At 39.8% G+C, this 18,573-nt stretch overlaps 2 protein-coding genes across 4 annotated transcripts in view; both read right to left on the bottom strand.

The window, feature by feature from the left end:
* ENTREP2 (endosomal transmembrane epsin interactor 2) overlaps positions 1 to 18,573 on the bottom strand; it is a 476,311-nt gene that overhangs the window by 122,900 nt on the left and 334,838 nt on the right. The gene's annotated exons all lie outside the window — the stretch shown is intronic.
* Positions 10,731 to 12,311, bottom strand: NSMCE3 (NSE3 homolog, SMC5-SMC6 complex component). Its single transcript, XM_082736657.1, has one exon. It carries the CDS (start codon positions 12,005 to 12,007, stop codon positions 11,147 to 11,149), a length of 861 nt encoding a protein of 286 aa, XP_082592783.1. The 5' UTR covers positions 12,008 to 12,311; the 3' UTR covers positions 10,731 to 11,146.

An 18,573-nucleotide genomic window follows, 5' to 3' on the forward strand; every position in this document is an offset into this window, starting at 1 on the left:
TACCCTTTTGAGTTCTTAGTCCCTTTCATTGTCATTAAACTATTTGACAACTCTGTACAGTGTAGAATAATCCTAGTAATGTAAATTATTTTTTAAGATTTTTAAAATTTATTTTGGTGAGAGAGAGCGAGCCCAAGCAGGAGGAACAGAAGGCGGAGGCAGAAGGAGAAAGAGAATTTCCGCTGAGCAAGAAGCCCAATGCAGGATCAATCCTAGGACCCTGGGATCACAGTCTGAGCCGAAGACAGCTGCCTCACCAACTAAGTCACCCAAGCACCCCCGTAAATTATTTTTGATAATGGAAATGGAAATGAATTTTGTCTGGTGGAAGGCAATGACTGCCTCCCATGGGTGCTAACCATTTTTTAATTTATTTATAAGTTAATTTCAGCATTTTGGATGGCCTATGTGTGTACATTGTTTGAATTCTCCTTTGAACTGGTTGTAGCATTTTACTGGTTCCCTCATTAAATGAGTCAAATATAATCCTTAACACATGTTTATTAAAAAAAAAAAATTAGTTGGGTCCCTAGTATCCTCCAAAAGTACTGTTTGCGGGGTGTGTGTGTGTGTGTGTGTGTGTGTTTGATTCATTATGAGCCACAAACTTAAACAAATTTCCTATGTTTCAATCACCAGAGTCATTAGCAAGAGAGCGTCAATTCAAGTTGACCCAACTCTAGTAGACTTTGAAAGCTTTCTCCCTTTCTAATATGACAAGATTTTCCAAGACCATCACACACATCCCCTAGCCCAGCCCTGGAACCAGCCATTTCTCCAGTACAGCCTGGTTCCTTTCAATGAAAATGGTATTTAAATACCATACTTTTCAGGCCAAAGGTGCCCTTGCTACTTGGTCACTGTTTTCAATTATTTTCAGTTGTTAGATACAATATATCATAACATACTGATGTCTCTGATTCAAATTAAAAACTACAGGGTCGGGGCGCCTGGGTGGCTCAGTGGGTTAAAGCCTCTGCCTTCGGCTCAGGTCATGATCCCAGGGTCCTGGGATCGAGCCCCACATCAGGCTCTCTGCTCAGCGGGGGGCCTGCTTCCTCCTCTCTCTCTCTGCCTGCCTCTCTGCCTACTTGTGATCTCTGTCAAATAAATAAATAAAATCTTTAAAAAAAAAACTACAGGGTTTTTTACTTAATTACATCAACCTTTCCTTCCAACCATGCCAGAAACCTTATTTCTCATTGCAATTATCCATTTGATTTAACCCCATGATACCTACACAACAGTCTCAAAATGACAATACTAATATTAGCACCAAAAACACGATCCTTGAAAACAGGTAAAGACTTTTATATTTCTTTCTATCCTTAGAGTACATTCTACCAAGAAAAAGTGGTCAAATTACTGTGTTTTAGAGTGACCAACCTTTCTTTATGAGTGGTTATTCTACTTCCTGTGAACCCAGATTCATTTTATTTATTTATTTATTTATTTAATTTTTTAAAGTTTTTTTATTTGACAGAGAGATAGAACACAAGTAGGCAGAGCAGCAGGTAGAGGGAGAGGAAGAAGCAGGCTCTCTGCCGAGGAGGGAGCCCAATGTGGGGCTCAATCCCAGGACGCTGGGATGATGACCCAAGCTGAAGGCAGTTGTTTAAGTGACTGAGCCACCCAGATGCCCCTCATTTGTTTTATTTTTTACTGTTAGGGATATTTTTTAAATTTAGCTTTGCTTGGAATCATGCCTATAGCCATACCTTTACTTTTTTTCTAGGCATACATCTTAGATTTCATATTAGGTTAGATTAAATTAGATTTCATACACATATAAAAATGTGTGTGTGTGTGTGTGTGTGTGTGTGTGTGTATTGCCCCCCCCCCATCATGTTCTTCTTTCTCTCTACTTGGTTGTGTACTTTTGGTCTTCAGGCTTTTGGTGGAAAGACCACATTTAAACTCTTTTCTCTCATCTTGTCCTTTTAAAAACATTGGACATCCAACCCCTAGTTAAACCTTTATCCTAAACCACTGTAATACGTTCATATATTTTGACAACAGGAGGAACAGCTATACCATGGATTTGATCCTTGCCCCAAGACTGTGGCTTTTAAAAACATTGGACATCCAACCCCTAGTTAAACCTTTATCCTAAACCACTGTAATACGTTCATATATTTTGACAACAGGAGGAACAGCTATACCATGGATTTGATCCTTGCCCCAAGACTGTGGCTTAATTTACCTTTGTCTCTCTATTTTATTTTTCACTGGTTGGGGGTTCAGAAGCATTTGCATATCCATACACTTCTAGATTCTCTCTATTCTATTCATCCCTAAACACATACCAGCCAAGTTTTTCCAATTTTGCCTCTTTCCTGAAATTTTTGCTAGACGCAGCCACAGGCACCAACATTCATGCTACTAGTGTTCTGTTTCCTAACTTTATAGTTACAGGTTTATTAGGTGTTGATATGTTTCTTCAAGTTACCACAAGAGTCACTTCTACCAAATGTCTTTCCATTACGTAACACATATGGTCATCTTTGCAAACTCCTCTGTATCAGGGTAGGACTTCTGGATCAATTTCTGGACCAATGAGGACCGGGTAAGTTAAAAATAACTCTAAAATCTCAGAGGCCTAACAGAACTGAAGTATATTTTTTATTCTGTTACAGGGCCAAAATAAGTCAAGTGGGTTTTGCCCTAGGTTCACTTAGGCACTCAAGCCAATGAAGGCTTCACTTCAGTGATGTTCCTATAATCATTTCAGCCATGGAACTTAAAGCTCCTGCTGGAGATGTCACATGCAATATCTGTTCACATTTCATTGGCCAAAGAAGGCACGTGGCCACACTCAACATTCAAAGGGATGGAGAAATACAGTCCTACCAAATGTCCCGAAGAGAAAGAGCATCCCTAATAACCACAACATCCATATCTGGCTCTTATACTGTAAATCCCCTCTGTGTAACCTTATCTAAGAACACGACGCATGGCTCCATTTATGTTAGTGACTCTTGTTTTTGTCTCCCTCCTAGACCTATTCTACCATCTATGAACAACTGTCTCCTCAACATTTCCACCTGGACATCTCAGAGGCTCCTCAAACTCACTTAGCATAAAAGATCAAAATCAGGAAAATCTTCCTGAAATGTTGTCCGACTCATGGCATCACCATCCTCCTTAATCTCCCACATTAGGGGTATGAGATGTTTTTGACTCACGCTCCCTTACTCTGACTGCACCTAATAAATCAGCAAGTTCTGTTAATTCTATTTAAGAAATCATGCCATCCCCACTGGTGCCACTCTCTAGTTTCAATGATCATCACCCGAGTCTCCATGGATGGCTTTTCTTTGTTCTTCCTGCCTCCAGTCTTACCTTCCTTGACTCTGGAACCAGAATAAGGTTACTAAAGTATAAATGGATTATTGAGAGCAGGGATCTCTGTTTTATTCAGTGATGACCACAAAAGCCTAGCTAGACAATTGATCCATATTTGCTGAATGAGTGAATGAATGAATGAAAGATATCACTCCTCTGCTCAAAACCCTTCAGTAGCAACTCCTTGTCTTAATAAAACTCCTTGGTTTGAATTTCCAAGGCCCAACAAACCTTGTACATGGCTGACCCAGTCTTTGCCCATTTCCTCACTCTATCTCTAGCTGCTCCTGCCACAGCCTCTACCATCCAGCCATATTGAGTATCTTTTAACTCCTGGAATTCAAGTTTCTGTTCATGTTGCTTTTCTTTTCCCAAACACCCTCTTGGTTCGTTCATCTGATTCTTGTTCATCCCTAAGCCATCACCTGATATTAGCCTCTTCTGAGAGGTCTTTATTGATTTCTATAGATGGGGCTGGATTCTCTGCTGTAGAAGCAGAGATCATGTGTGTCTTGCCACCACTGCATTCTCTGCAACTGGGCCACAGGAGGTGTTGAAAACAATGTTTACTGAATGAACATGAGGTTGTGGGGAGAAATCCATAAGCAGCAGCTGCACAAGGATCAAAATGGAAATGAGTGTCTGCAAGAAACGAGACGGAGGAGGAAACAATGTCACTGAAGATCAGCTTGACAGTTCATCAAACACTTCCTGCATATGTGCCAAGCAGAGGACAAGACGACTGGATGTCAGCTCTTATTAATAGGACTATGCAAGCAGGGACTAATGGACCATTCATTCATTAACTCATTCAGCATATCGAGTCTCTACCAGGATCCAGATGCTATAAAAAGTGGTGTGGTTGCCAACAAGGATAGATGCAGACTCTCCTCTCTGGTCAAGGTCCAGTAAAATCACCCAGACTCTACTTCGACTGCCCACAATCTGGTGTATTTTAGGGAACGACCTTGACCTGGGAAAGGTCCTTTGTCTTTATATTTTCAGAGATCAGTACTGCTGCAGTTGTTCTCCAAGACCCAATTCCAAATGTTAGTACAGAACCAAATTAGTTTGGGGACATGGACATCAAGATATGATTCTAGTCCATAGAAAACCCTTCTATTTAGATTTCCAAAACTTTCAGCTAAATTCCAAATAAGCAATGAACACTCATTCTTAGTGACTACAGAGCTATTGATACTTTGGGGCAGAATAATTTAAATTCCACTTTGATTCCATGAACTTAGGCCCTAGAATAGGGAAAAACAATTTTGAATATCAGAAACCAACACAGAAAAATTAGGTTTGTTAACCATGGATCTGAGTACTCAGGCAGATTATAAGTCTAACAATGAAAAACTGTTGAAACCATAAAAGCTAGTTAGTCTTTTAAAGTGTATCTTATGAAACAAAATGCATCACATATTAGTAAATGAGATAGGTGAATGGGTCTGAGTATATAATGGGCTAAATGCAAATGCAGGGCAACACAGGGGCAAAAAATACAACAAACGATGGCTAGAGTTGTCATAAATTCAGTAATTTCTCAAAGGAATTGGAGTCTAGGAATCCATGTCTGTGGCCTCTACACATTTCAAAACACAGTTGATCACATTTAACTGTATTATCCTCCTATATAACAGCAAGAAACAATGACACATTTGTTACTTTTTAAAAAATGCCTAAAATGAGAATCTAAAATTTCAAATAAGTCTTAGAGGGTACTTGTGTAGGCCTGCTATTTCCCAGTGAGGAAAAAAAGAAAAGCTCACAAAAGGTACAAAATGAGATAACTACCATGAAAAGAAAAAAGATTCACCAATAAACACAGTCACTGTGTTGTTCAGTTCCCATGAAAGGTCAGCTTTTTCCTTTACATTTCACTTCAAGCTCATCTTTAGAAATTAGCCTGTTCTGCAGCCTTCAAGCTGTGTCATTATACTACCTCTAGATGGTTTGTATGTCCTTTCTTTATACAGCATAACACTTAAACCTTCTCAAATCTGTTTCTTCCCATATAAAACAAAACAAATAAAATAGACTTACTAATGTGTATGGAAGCTTATTATATCCCCGCTGACTACACTTAGGGGTCGACAATTCATAATCAGAGAACAGAACTCTGATATTCAGAGTATCCCAAGGTTGGGTAAGAAAACTTTGTTAATACTTCAGAAAATGAATGAAGGGCGCCTGGGTGGCTCAGTGGGTTAAACCTCTGCCTTTGGCTCAGGTCATGATCTCAGGGCCCTGGGATCCAGCCCAGCATCAGGCTCTCTGCTTGGTGGAGAGCCTGCTTCCTCCTCCCCCTCTGCCTACTTGTGATTTCACTCTGTCAAATAAATAAATAAAATCTTAAAAAAAATAAAATAAAAACACTTTCTAGAAAATCAAGTGACCAAAAGTAATTTGAAGAGAAAATCTGAACATCCCATTATTGAAATAAAATTAGGAATTAAAAATCTACCATTCCAAGAACACCAGGCCCAGAACCTTTTACAGGTGGATTTCTTCAAAACTTTCAAAAACATGTAATCCCTATAATATGACAAAAGAAGAGCAGCCCAACTCATTTACAAGAATAGAACAATGTTTTCTATTTCTTGGGCAATTCAGTCCTAAAGCCATGAAGTGGAGCAGAGCAAGATATATGTGGGGGAGGAGTGAAAGACAAGGGCCCCAGGAGGGAGCTGGAGCCCAAGAATTGAGAGGTGGGTGTATGCCCAGAGAAAGGCAGCTCCTGTGGGATGTGAGCTCAGCACAGGGGAGCAGAAGGCATCCCCCATATGGGAAGGGGTAGCAGCCACAATTACAGACGGGTTACTTATAGGGGGGATTGGTAAAATCAAGATTGTAAGGATAATAGAATCTGAGTTACTCATTGTTGGAGAGAAGATAGGTACAAATATAGAGGGGGTGAAACTAGAAAAACACTATGGTGTTAGAATGGGAATGATGTTATAAATGTAATCTCAACAGTTTTCATTAGATAATAGATCTGGAAAGTAAAGAAGTGCTCAGAATGATGGGAGCATGCTGAAGACACACAAGTCAGCTTAAAAAGGTTCTCATTGGCCAAATCAGAGATGATTTGAGTATCAAAAGACATAACGATAGTAAGAGATTATAACTCATGTGTCTACACAGATAGAAAGAGACAACGAATAAATTGAAAAATTGGTGAGGACTATTTACAAAGTTTCAAAGTATCTCCCCACATAACTCACTCATTTATTGCAAAGGAGTATAGATAATTTTAGAGGAGGGGAATGGTAAACAAAACAAAACAAAACCTTCTTTAATCAAAGTGATCAAAATTAGCAAACAACAGGACAAATTGAAATTTTGTGCTGCTGATAGGATTCAAAAAGAAAAACACAGAATCACTTCTATGGTATTCCTGCTGAAGATGCGTAACTTGAATCTGAGCATAAAGCAATAGCAGACAAATTACAATTGCAGATGTTCTACAAAATAACAGCCTGTAGTCCTCAAGTGTCAAGCTCATCAAAGTCAAAGGACTGAGGAACTGTTTGCAGACTGAAGGAGACTAAAGAAACATGATAACTAATGTGCTTAAATAGCTGGTGGGGGAGGGGATAAAAATTCCTTGCACTGTGCTTACCACTCTTCTGTAAGTATGGGTATAAATTTTAAAAAAGTGTAATCTCAAAGCCAATAATGCAATACAATGTAAGAAAATTATAGGCTAATTCCCCTTATGACCCAAAACATACAATTTATAAATTTTTAGCAAATAAAAAAAAATAATTGTTTTAAAATGTATCATCCACAAGAAGGATTTGTCCCAGGATTGCTAGGTATCAGAAAAACCTACCAGTGTTACTACACTAAACTACATTAAAAAGTATACTGAAATTGCGGAGTAAAAACAAAAATTTAATCATCTAGCAGTTTAATAAAGAATATGATACAACTTTAAAAAAAAAACTACTCATAATTTTTCCAAACATCTTTAAGCAAGCTAGGAACAGGCGGGATATTTAAAAATACAAATAAGGATATTTATGGGAAAGAAAACTGAAACCAAACATAGTTAATACAATATCTTAAAAATTATTTTTTTTAAATCAGGAACATTCTTGAGGCCTGATGTTGCCACTCCTTTTCAAGAATGCATTGCAGTTCCAAGCCAATGCAGATAAGTCAAGACCAAAATGAAAGCTGTAAGAATTGAAAAGGATAAAAAACCCTTACGTTATGATGCTATAGAATTAAAATGGCATGGTATTGGCAAAGGAATAGGAAATCATATAAATCAATTTAGTCCCTGCCAAAATTTATATGTATGTGAAATATTGTATATAATAGAGAGCATATTATAAATCAGTGTGGATAAACGATGAGAAGTTGGTGCTAGGCAATCCATATAGAAAAAAATGAATATTATATCCATACCTCATATCATATGCAAAAACAGATTTAAAACATAAATGTGAAAGTCAAACATTTTTAACACTTACTAGGATTAAGGAGACTTTTTTCTAAAGCCCTACACAAAAAATATAGCCCTTAAAAATAAAACATTGATGATTTTGACACATTAAAACTAAATCATCTGTATGACCAAAAAAAAAAAAGTGAAATGTGATAAGACGTTTGCTCTAGATATAACAGACAATAGATTAATATGCAGAACATATAAAGAAATCAAACAAATGAATCAAAAATAGAAAAAGTCTAACAGATATAAAATTTGATGGCAAAAAAAAAAAGATAATGTCACTAGTAAACTAGAGATGCAAGTTAATACTATAGCAAATCATCACTACATAACCACAGTAGGGCTGGAAGGGTTGATTTTCGCAAGGGCGGGGTCAGTGAGAAAGATCTCTACAATGTTGGCAAATTGTAATTTAACACAAGCTCCAGAGCAATCTGGCAATGCCCCATGATCTATTTATTTCTGACTAGAGAAACTTGCATGTGCCTAAGGAAGTGCTATACACTGCAGGCAAATTGCAAAAAATTGGAAAGGGCCTGTCCAACCATTAGGAAATGGATAAACTGTTAATTTTTCTCCACCTGAAGGAACAACTATAAAGAACAAATCAGATGTTTGTGGCTGAACAAGGTGAGTTAAAACAGCAAGTTGCAAGAGTATAGTATAATACGCCCTATATTAGTCATAGAAGCTCACAAAATACTACATATTGTTCATATATGTATGTGGGGGGTGGGTAAAAGTGTTAAGTCATACCATGGGGGTGAGTAAAAGTGTTAAGTCATACCATGGAATGATGTCCACAAACTTTTGACCATCTGGGAAGGGTAAAAAGAAAAGACAGAGGGCTTCATCTGGCCTATAATGTTTTACATTTTAAAATCTGAGGGCACTTTGGCAGGCTCAGGAGAAAAACATGCAACTCTTGATCTCAGAGTGGTGAGTGCAAATCCCATGTTGGGTGTAGAGACTCCTTAAAATAAATAAAAATTTGAAAAAAGTAAAAAAAGATCAAATCTGAAGCAAAATGGTAATTCATTAAAGGTCAGTTGTTAACATCTCTATGGAAAAGTATAGGAGTGGGAAAAGAGATCTGTTTCAAATGGAACTGATAGTTGGTTCTGGTTTTGACCGTACGGGTGAAAATACCAGTGCTAAAACACTCCAGAAGGGGATTCAGTCAGTGAGGTAAGGGACCAGTAAGCAGGATGCTCAGTTACAAGGTAATTTATACACTGAAATAAAATGCAAACCAAGAAAAAATGCCTTCAAGGACCAATTATATTCCACTGATGAAATAAATGCAAATTCTAATTCAAGAGAATGAAATAAAACACAATAACCTATCACATTCTTCTATACTGCTACAAACCCACCATAGACCCTTCTAGGGGTCATTTAGTCCAGGGTTGATCAAATCCACTTTTGTTGTTGTTAGCTAAAGTTAAATTCTCTCATTTCAGCGTTAATTTGTAATAGCTTTTCAAACAATCACTTATTCACCCACTGAATAATTATTTGTCGAATCTGAGGACTATAAACAGCATTTTGCCAGAGGCTATGGGAACACAATGGGAGGAGACTAGGAGCTCTTTTCTTTGGACTCATTTAATCTATGTAACAAACTATGATATAGTTACTGTTTTTCCCATTTTATAGGTAAAATGAGACTCAAAGAACTTAAAATCTACCCCAAAACACTATGCTGACATAACATCAGCCCTAATACAAATTCTGTTTGTCAGACAACCTCAAAACCCATACCCTTTCACTATAGTTAGCTCTCAAGCCCAGAATAGGACTTTTGTCTGTCCTGCTCTGCTCATATGGGCTGTACTCACAATATACCAGGAGTTACATTTTTCCAAGCACCAGACAGTAGAGTCGGGCTAGAAGAATACTGATACAACTTTTGAACCAGTAACTCCTACTCTGTGATTGAGAAGATAATGACAGAAAACCTGAGAACAAAACAAAACAAACAACAAACAAAAACTTTACTGTAGACCCAAGATTAAAAAATAAATTTAAAAAGTTAAGGAACAAAGTTAACAACTAAAATCCTCCACACCAGGCATTTGTACCAAGAACTTTGCATATACTTCTAAAATCTAATTACCACATTATCACACATAGCATGGGCATCATCAGCTCATTTCACAGGTGAGGAAATATCTGTATACAAACAACATGCCTAAATTAACAGAGCTAGTTACATGAAGCCTGGATCTGAACCAGGTAGTGATTCCCAAGTGGGCATGGTTAATCACTAACAGTTTTATCCAATTTTTTTGTACCCAATGAGAAATGTATTTTCTTCCTTTTCCTTTTTAAAGATTTTATTTATTCATCTGAGAGAGTGAGTGAGCGAGCGAGCGAGCACAAGCAGGGGGAGAGGCAGAGGGAGAAGCCGACTCCCTGTGAGGCTTGACCCCAAGACCCAGAGATCATGACCTGCGCTTAACCATATGAGCCACCCAGAAGCCCCCAAGAAATGTTTTTTTTTCTATTTTAGATCGTGATCCAATATGTACACACCCATATAAAAGTAAGCTAGCTTCTACAAAACATTATTTACCTTAATAGTGTGTATCAAAAAAAAAGTTTTTAAGATGCTGCTTTTGAGTCATGAAATTACTATCTCATTAACCATGATTTAAAAATGCACAATGCTTAATTGCTTCAAAGATATAGTATTTATTAGAACTATAGCAGCAAAAAAAGGGGATAAAAAGGAAAAAACTAAATGGCACTAAGTGGTCAGTCACAGAGCTGACTGATAATTATGAATATTAAAAAAATTGCTATTCAGAGAAAATACAATAGGTACATTACTTAGATGATGCATAATGCTTATATACATAGGAAACATAAATATAAAATAGCTGTCTTAAGGTAAAAAAGGATATAGACAATTACATTTTAATTTTTAATTTATAAAGTGTTTTATTTTAACTTACAAACTACTAAGAGACCAGATTATATCCACTTCGCTTTTATTTTCTTGGCGCCAAAACAATTCACCGATGTGTTCTTGTTTAAATACCTGTTCCAGATCATGGTACAAAGTTTTTCATTCAGTTGTATAATGTTAGGAAAACTTTTATGCCAAAATATACAGCGGTAAAACAAATCAAACCAAAAATCCTCTCCTAATATTTTTAAAAGTGAGAAGTTGGAATCAAATAACTGACAGTATTAAAAGAGAACAGAGGTTTGCAAGAACCTCCTAAAGCCACACACATTTAAGCGTTACAGTAATATGCTTCCCACCCCTACCCCTTCACCCAGTGCCTTTGACCTTCCCCAGAAACCCCTCAGAATCTGTCTCAGACTTCAAGAGGAGGGGGCTGGTCCACTTGTCTCTGGCCTGGCTCTGGCCTCCTCATCTGCCAAAGCCTCACAGTACTGTGCTGGCCAGTCCTTGGGGTCTTGATTATGGACTTTGGCCACAAACTTAAGAACTTTCATCTTGCTGGTTTCCAGGTTGGTTCGGGGGCCCCACTGCAATTCATAGTCTACGGGATCAGTGTGGGGTATCCGCCGGTACTCCAGGTAACGCTGCCGCACGAATTCTTCGGTGATAAGTTTCTTTGGGTCCCCAAACACTAAATGCTTCTTTGTGGGGTACACCCCTAAGCGACGCAGGAAGTCCCAGACCTCCGTTTCCTTGATGGTATTGCCCTTCATAAAGATGAGACCCAAAACAATCATCAGGAGGCCGGTGGTGGGCGTGCCCTGATCGCCTCTCACCTCCGCATCCTCCTCCACCGGTTCCAGAGTGTTGATCAGGATGTAGGTGTTGCTTTTGGGTTCCAGTTCCACCAGCTTGTACCCGAAGACGTACTCGAGGCGCTCGGCGGCCAGTTTGAGGAGGTCCGGGAAGATGTCCTTGTAGTCCCCGATGACGTGCTTCAGGATGTCCGTGCGCTTGATCGGGATCTTCTTCTGGTCCTTAATCAGCAAGAACTGCACCAGCTCGGCTACCTTCAGCTCCAGCTGCTGCTGGGACCGGGGTCCCACCTCCGGGGAGGCCTCGGCCCGGCGGGAACCCTGGGACGATGAGCTCCGGGCCTCCTGGGAGCTGCCCGCCCCACGGGAGGTGCTCGGGGCCTCCTCGGCGGCGCCGCGGCCCCAGTCCCTCTCCCTCTCCGCCTGGGAGTTAGGGCGGCCCCGGCTCCTCGGTTTCTGCAACATGTCCCCGGCGGCGGGAGCCGTAACGGGCGACGGCGGCGGCAGCTGCGGCGGCCGCGGCGTCTGCACGATCGCAGCGGGGAGCGGGAATTGTGGGTTGGCGCGCGGCACGTCTGGGCGGCCGTGGGCGGGGCCAGAGGGGGCGCGCGTTGCATCATGGAGACTGCGCCTGCGTCGGCGGAGACTGCGCGTTGCGTCGGGGGCGTCTGCCCGGCAGCGGCGGCGGCAGCAGCGGCAGGGGCCCCGCGGCGGCGGCAATACCTGTAGTCCCGGCGGTGGTTCTCCTTGTAATTTAGAGCGTTGTTCTCACCAAACCACCCAGAGAAGAGGAACCGAAACTCCTAAGTCTGCGGCTAAGTTCAGGACCACACTCCCTGGCAAGCACTGCAGAAAGTGAGTATTAAGAGTGGTAAAATCGCTAATAGTTTCAAAAAAGTCTGAAAGTGGGAGAAAAGTAGGGTGAAGAGGAAGGTTGAGAGCGTCACGGTGAGGCAGAAGCGTTTCCTGCCACACAAAACGACGTTAAGAAGAATAAAAGACCCAGATCACTCCCTCCCCGCGGCTTAGGTTCAAACCCACACAACCGTTCACCGCCAGCCCCTAAGAGTTGACTAAAAGTGAGTGGTAAAAAGGCAAGCTTGCCTTGCAACCAGGACTCTTCTTAACAGCGTTTTCACTCTTTTCAGTATTTACGGTCTATGCATTAAACTCCCTCTGCTCAACAGCTAGGACAAAACCACCCCCTAAAGCACGTTACAGTGAGGTCTTCCCGCGTCTGTCTTTTGGAAAGCACTTGCTCCCGTAAACTGCCTTGGGCCCGCAATCAATTTCAGCAGAAGTGGCTAAGAAGAGGGCTGCAAACAGAAACGTGATCCCTCAAGAGATCCCCATCTAATTTGGGGCATCACTGATCAAGAACTGCCATAATGTGAATCTCTTAAATTAAATCTTCTTAATTTTTAATATCTTAGCCTTGGGGCCCAATGAGAAAGAAAAGAGAACCCAGGAGTGCCATTCTTCATAATCTGTGATGTGTGCACTTTACAGATATATTTTTAATTGTGCAGCTCTAATAGCCAACATGAGTCATTTCATTAACTGAAGCCATCTGCAGTCTGCTGCTATTACTTCTGCAGATCTTAGCAAATGGGTTCCTTTTCTATTTACTGTCTTGAAGAGAAGAAACTGAATTTCCTACTTTGTCTTTTTAAAGCTGCCCAGAAAGTGGGAAAACTTCAAAGAACCAAATCAAATTGAGTTCCTCTTTAATGCAAATATATTCAAAGGAAAGCAATTCAAAACACATTATTTGAATAATGGCATCAAAACACAACCCTATTAAAATTTCATTAAGTGCTAGTAACATAAAATTTTTGTAATTCAATATGAAAATGCAATCTGATAATGGCCCTGGAACTGCAAATCTAAATGTAAAATGATATTCCATGTTGTGATGCAAGTAGGCTAAGATCTGGGAAACTATGAGTAATAACTTTCTGTTCCACACAAGGTCTAACAACAATATATCCTCAAGCATGCATCTTAATGACAGACGCTTACTAAGAAAAACAAATATATCATCAAGGCATTCTTTTTTTTTTTTTCTTTTACAATGAAAATTCCTCTGCTTCATTTTCCTTCCTTATAAATTTGGACTTTTGTTAAAACTCCTGCAATCAAGAATTCTGCAGAGGTCCCTCCAGAAGGATCAATTGTACCCTGAATTTAAAAAAAGAAAGAAGGAGGGAGTGAGAGAAGGAAATCAGCAACCGACAGAGGAGAGAGAAATGGAAAATGAGATGAAAACCTTTGTCAACAATTAGTCTGCATTTTCAGTATAAATCTGCAGTGTCCTTCAGCAGCATCTTAATTCATGATTGTTATACTCAAAATAAGCCAGAAAAGATACTGGTTAAAACACCTCTCTACCCTGTCCAGGAGAATACAGGTGAGAAAATACAGAAATGTAATAATAGTATTCGAATGAACTTTAGGCATTGCATGAAGTCATCCAGACCACCCTTCATTTGAGAATGACATGGATGTTTGGGGAAAAACTATAGTGGTGATGATGGTAATAACAACACTGACAGTAATTATAATACATAAACAACAGATGACAGTTATTACAAAGGTAACTGTGGGTCAAACTCTAAGTGGTCTACATGTATTGCACTTCATTTAATCACCACGACAACCCTATAAGACCTGTGTGTGGTGGTTTTCTACTCACAAAGGAAGAAACTGAGGCACAGAGGAAAATATTAACTGTTTGAGATCCTACAGCAAGTAAGTGGTGGATCTGGTCCTAAATGAAGACCGCGTCCTTCTGGACAAATATGATGTCCTTGAAAAAGCGAAGGTATGGAGTTAGATGGACCTACGTTAGAAAACTTTGTGATCCCAGGGGAGCTACTGACACTCCTTTCTGTCTCCAGATCAACAAAATGAGATTACCATAGTCTTTCCTTATCCCGAGGGAATATGTTCCAAGACCCTCAGTGGATGCCAAAACTGCAGATACCACTGATTCCTATATATACTGTTTTTTACTATCATGCGTATATACCTATGATAAAGTTTACCAGTTAGGCCCAGTTAAAGATGAAAAAGAATAACAATAATAAAACAATTATAACAGTATATTTAATTAAAGTTATGTAAATATGGTCTGTCTCAAAATGTCACCCTTCTTATGATGTGAGATGATAAAAGGCCTACATGATGAGATAAAGTGAGTGAATGACACAGCACTGTGATGTAGTGTTAGCCTGTTACTGACCTGAGAGGAGTCAGGAGGATTGTCTGCTTGCACAGGGCAGCTGACCAATTGTAACTGAGAGTGAAAAGTGAAACTACAGTTAAGGGGGAGTCTACTCTAATAACCCAGGCATTAGGGAACTAATGAGATAGGCTTGTCAAGTACCTAGCTGGAGTCTGGGACAGAGAAGTTGGTAAGTTTGTTTCTTTCCACAGGGTTTATGTTAAGGAAAATATCTGAGGACTCTACAAAGCTCTATGTAGAATGTTGTTTACTAACATGAAACACTTGTACACACAAAAATGAGGAAAAGTTCTGGAAAGAAATCTGTCGAGATGCTATTAATTATTTCCTTTTAAAAATGAAATTCAGTGTTGATTGTCTTGCTTGGGAGATAAAAGCCTGCTTCCCTGCCCCCCCTCCCCCCCGCCCGCCTGCTGCTCTGCCTACTTGTGATCTTTCTCTCTCTCTTTCTGTCAAATGAATAAAAATAAAACAAAATAAAAAGAAATATGTTCTCAATGATTTTAACTTCCCATGACACCATCCATGCTCCAACAGTTGTACACTTTCAGATTTTCAGCAAATTCAGTGTGACTTAAATATGACACTTGTGACTTTGTTCAGCCAGTGAAGTAATAAAGACAAGTGGGGTTTGTTTGCTTTTGTTTTGTTTTGTTTAAGATTTATTTATTTGACAGAAACCATGAGAGAGGGAATATAAGCAGGGGGAGTGGGAGAGGAGGAAATCAATGCGGGGCTGTATGCTAGGACCCTGGCATCATGACTTGAGCCAAAGGCAGGTGTTTAACAACTGAGCCATCCAGGTGTCCCAAGACAAGAGGTTTAAAAAGAAAAACATTTTCAGTTTTTGTTAGTGACCTTAATACTTTTATTAGACCCAAAAGAAAAAAAAAAAGAAAAATTCTTTGAGGCAGAATTTAGCCAGCTAAGATCTCGAATGCATTGAACAAAGAAATGCCTACCGGTTACCAGTTGCTCTTTAGATGTCTCTGAGTAATTAATTGCTTTATTTCATCTCCTTGGTAGCAAATGACTGCCAACAAGCTCTAATCATCTTTATTATCTACTGGATTTTCCTCTTCATTCACTGGTGTTTCTTGCAGAACCAGAGAAAGATTTTAAATTTCCTGCCAACCACATAGTGCAAAAAGCAGGTAAGGGCTTTTGGGGGAGAAAAGCAATGATAAAAGCATGTAGCCACCATATATGAGCAGCTTCTCTGCCTTTTCCAGTCAAAGAAAGTGGGACAGTGTGCAGCATGTGAGCAAAGGAGTTGGAGTGGGGGAGGCAGATACTATTTTGGTGAGTAGACAGGAGGAAAAGGATTCCAGATACTATAATTAATGGTTGCAATAAAATCCCTTGTGTCCACTCATTTGTAAAAGATCCGTACAGGTTAAATCACACAATAGGACTCCTCAATAACACTTTGTCCCTCATGGAAGAACACATTAAATGACAACAGGGCTTCCACCAACAGAGCTGGTTGAAGGGGCTGGAGAGGTGGAGCTTGAGGAGAAAGCTCTTTCTAAGCATTGCAGCCATTTGGTCCAGAAACACCTTCTTAGACTCTTTACAAAAAATAAAAACCTTCCAGTTACACAGGGCCTTTTACTTACAGAAATCATTAAGGTCTAGTAAATTATAAAATTATAGACACATAAGGTCTCAAGAGTAGCCAGTAAGTTTCGTGTTTGCTTGTTTTGCCTCTTGCACTGCATCTTTTCTCCTTTAGGAAAAGATGCTTCTTCCAACCTCTAGGAGACCATGTTAAGGCTCTCCCTTTCTTTCCTGGGTGCAGGAGATTCAGACCAGCCACAGCGACTGGTTCAGAAGTCCAGTCAGCATCCTTTCAGAGGTTCACATAAGTTCTTTCTCCAAGCCAAGAAGGGGAGTGGTGACGTTAAGCCTAGCCACCTTTGCCTTTGCTTGGACATAGCCTGCCTCATGGTGAAGCCAACTCAAAGATCTAAGGAGATGGAGAAATAGTCCTAATGCTGCCATTTGAATTCCTGGATCCCAACTTCAAGGTCAGATTCCTGGGGATAGCTACTTAGGGAAGCAAGTCAAATCACCTTTTGCTTTATCTGGTTCCAATTGGTTCTTTTCCCTTGAAACCTGAAAAATTCTGGCTAAACAGTATCCAAACTCAATTAAGCAGGAGAAAAGTAGGTATTAAGGAATGAGACTTGGTTTCAAGAGAATGGAGCTATACAACGTGAATATTACCTATAAGGTTATTAAACACAATGAGAGGTGATCTCAATACAATTTGGCATTTTTACTATTTCTGGGCATGATCTGTGGTTGAGAAATGCTCTTATGATTTTAACTGCTAGCAATAAGGCCAAAGTAGAAATCATGAAAGACCGCTTTTCCATGTAGAATGTACATATGAGCTAATCTGGTGATTTAACACTGAAGAAAGAAGTTTCAGACAACCTAGAACGTATCTTAAAGTATTTGTTATTCTAGAGTAGCTGTGTTCTCCATTTTTAACACAAAGCATTTTGCCACACCTTTCAAGGTGACAGAAATCTCATTCTTTTCTTGTAGGTTTTACTATCGCCTATAATAGAGGTATACTCACAGGGCAAGGACACTAAGGAGGAGAATGGACAAGGCTAGTACTCAGAGAGGGGCAAGACAGATAAGCTGTTTGGAGAAAAATGAACAAATTGAAATGGATTAAGAATAAAAAGTGAATGAGAAAGAAATGAAAATACTGAAGGTAGATAAGGAAAACCTCACATGTATACATAGCTGGTGGTCCTGAAGAAGATAACAATTATAAACTGAAAACCAGAAATAATATTCAGAGATGGCTGTAGGAATCCTGGACAGATGGTGGGTATGCACAGACCCCTTATCTTTGGTCCCTTCTCCTTCCTGGTTCCATCCCTTGAGCTCCCTTGAGCTAAATAAGCAACAAAAGCAGGTATGCATTCAAGGCTGGAGAGTACACAAAAGCCATGGGTGCTCCAAAATCTGCAAAGGAGAGTGTACAGGCTTCTTCCTCTCTGAGATGCAAGAGAGCGCTTGGGTACCTGGTAAGGAGAAAGCCTGCCCCTTCCCAAAGACTGGGAAGACCCAAGATCATATGGTACTTGTGGGTATTCAGCTGACAGAAAGCCAGGTCTCTCTTCTGAGAGAGCCTACAGCTTTGAGGGTAGTTCTTCAAGAGCCTGTCCAGGCTGCTGACTAATTGCCCTCAGAGGAAGCCTTACTGGAAGGTCAAATGCTATCAAGCCTTGATGTTGGGAGAGGCCTTGAGCAGTTTCAAGCCCATTCAGCCTGGACTCCAAGAGGCCGCATCATGGTGCCTCAGGAGACATGTAAACAGTGTGTTCTTTGATTCACAGTGGCTCATAAAAGCAAAGTCTGCTGTGCCAGAAACTTCTGGGCCTCTGGCCACCTGCCAGCCTACTTACCATTAACTCCAGCAGCATGAACTGTAGAGGAATGAAAGAAGTGCAGAACCTGGCACAGGTGAAATAAGAAAATGGCTCATTAAAGACAACCCAAGAATTTAGAGAAGCAGTAAAACTGACAAAGAGCTACATTGACCAAGAAAGAACACCCAAATTAATAAAATCAGGAATGAAGGAGGAGATATCACTACCAACCTTGAAAAAAATTAGAATGCTATGAGCAATAGAAAACAATAAATCAGATAAATTTGGTGAAATGGAAAAATTCCTGAAAGTCACAGGTTTCAAGAAGAAATAGAAAATATAAATAGGCCTAAAACGAAAGATTGAATTAGTAGTTTAAAAACCTCCCA

Source organism: Mustela nivalis, assembly GCF_964662115.1.
Source record: "Mustela nivalis genome assembly, chromosome: 6".
NCBI lineage: Eukaryota > Metazoa > Chordata > Mammalia > Carnivora > Mustelidae > Mustela > Mustela nivalis.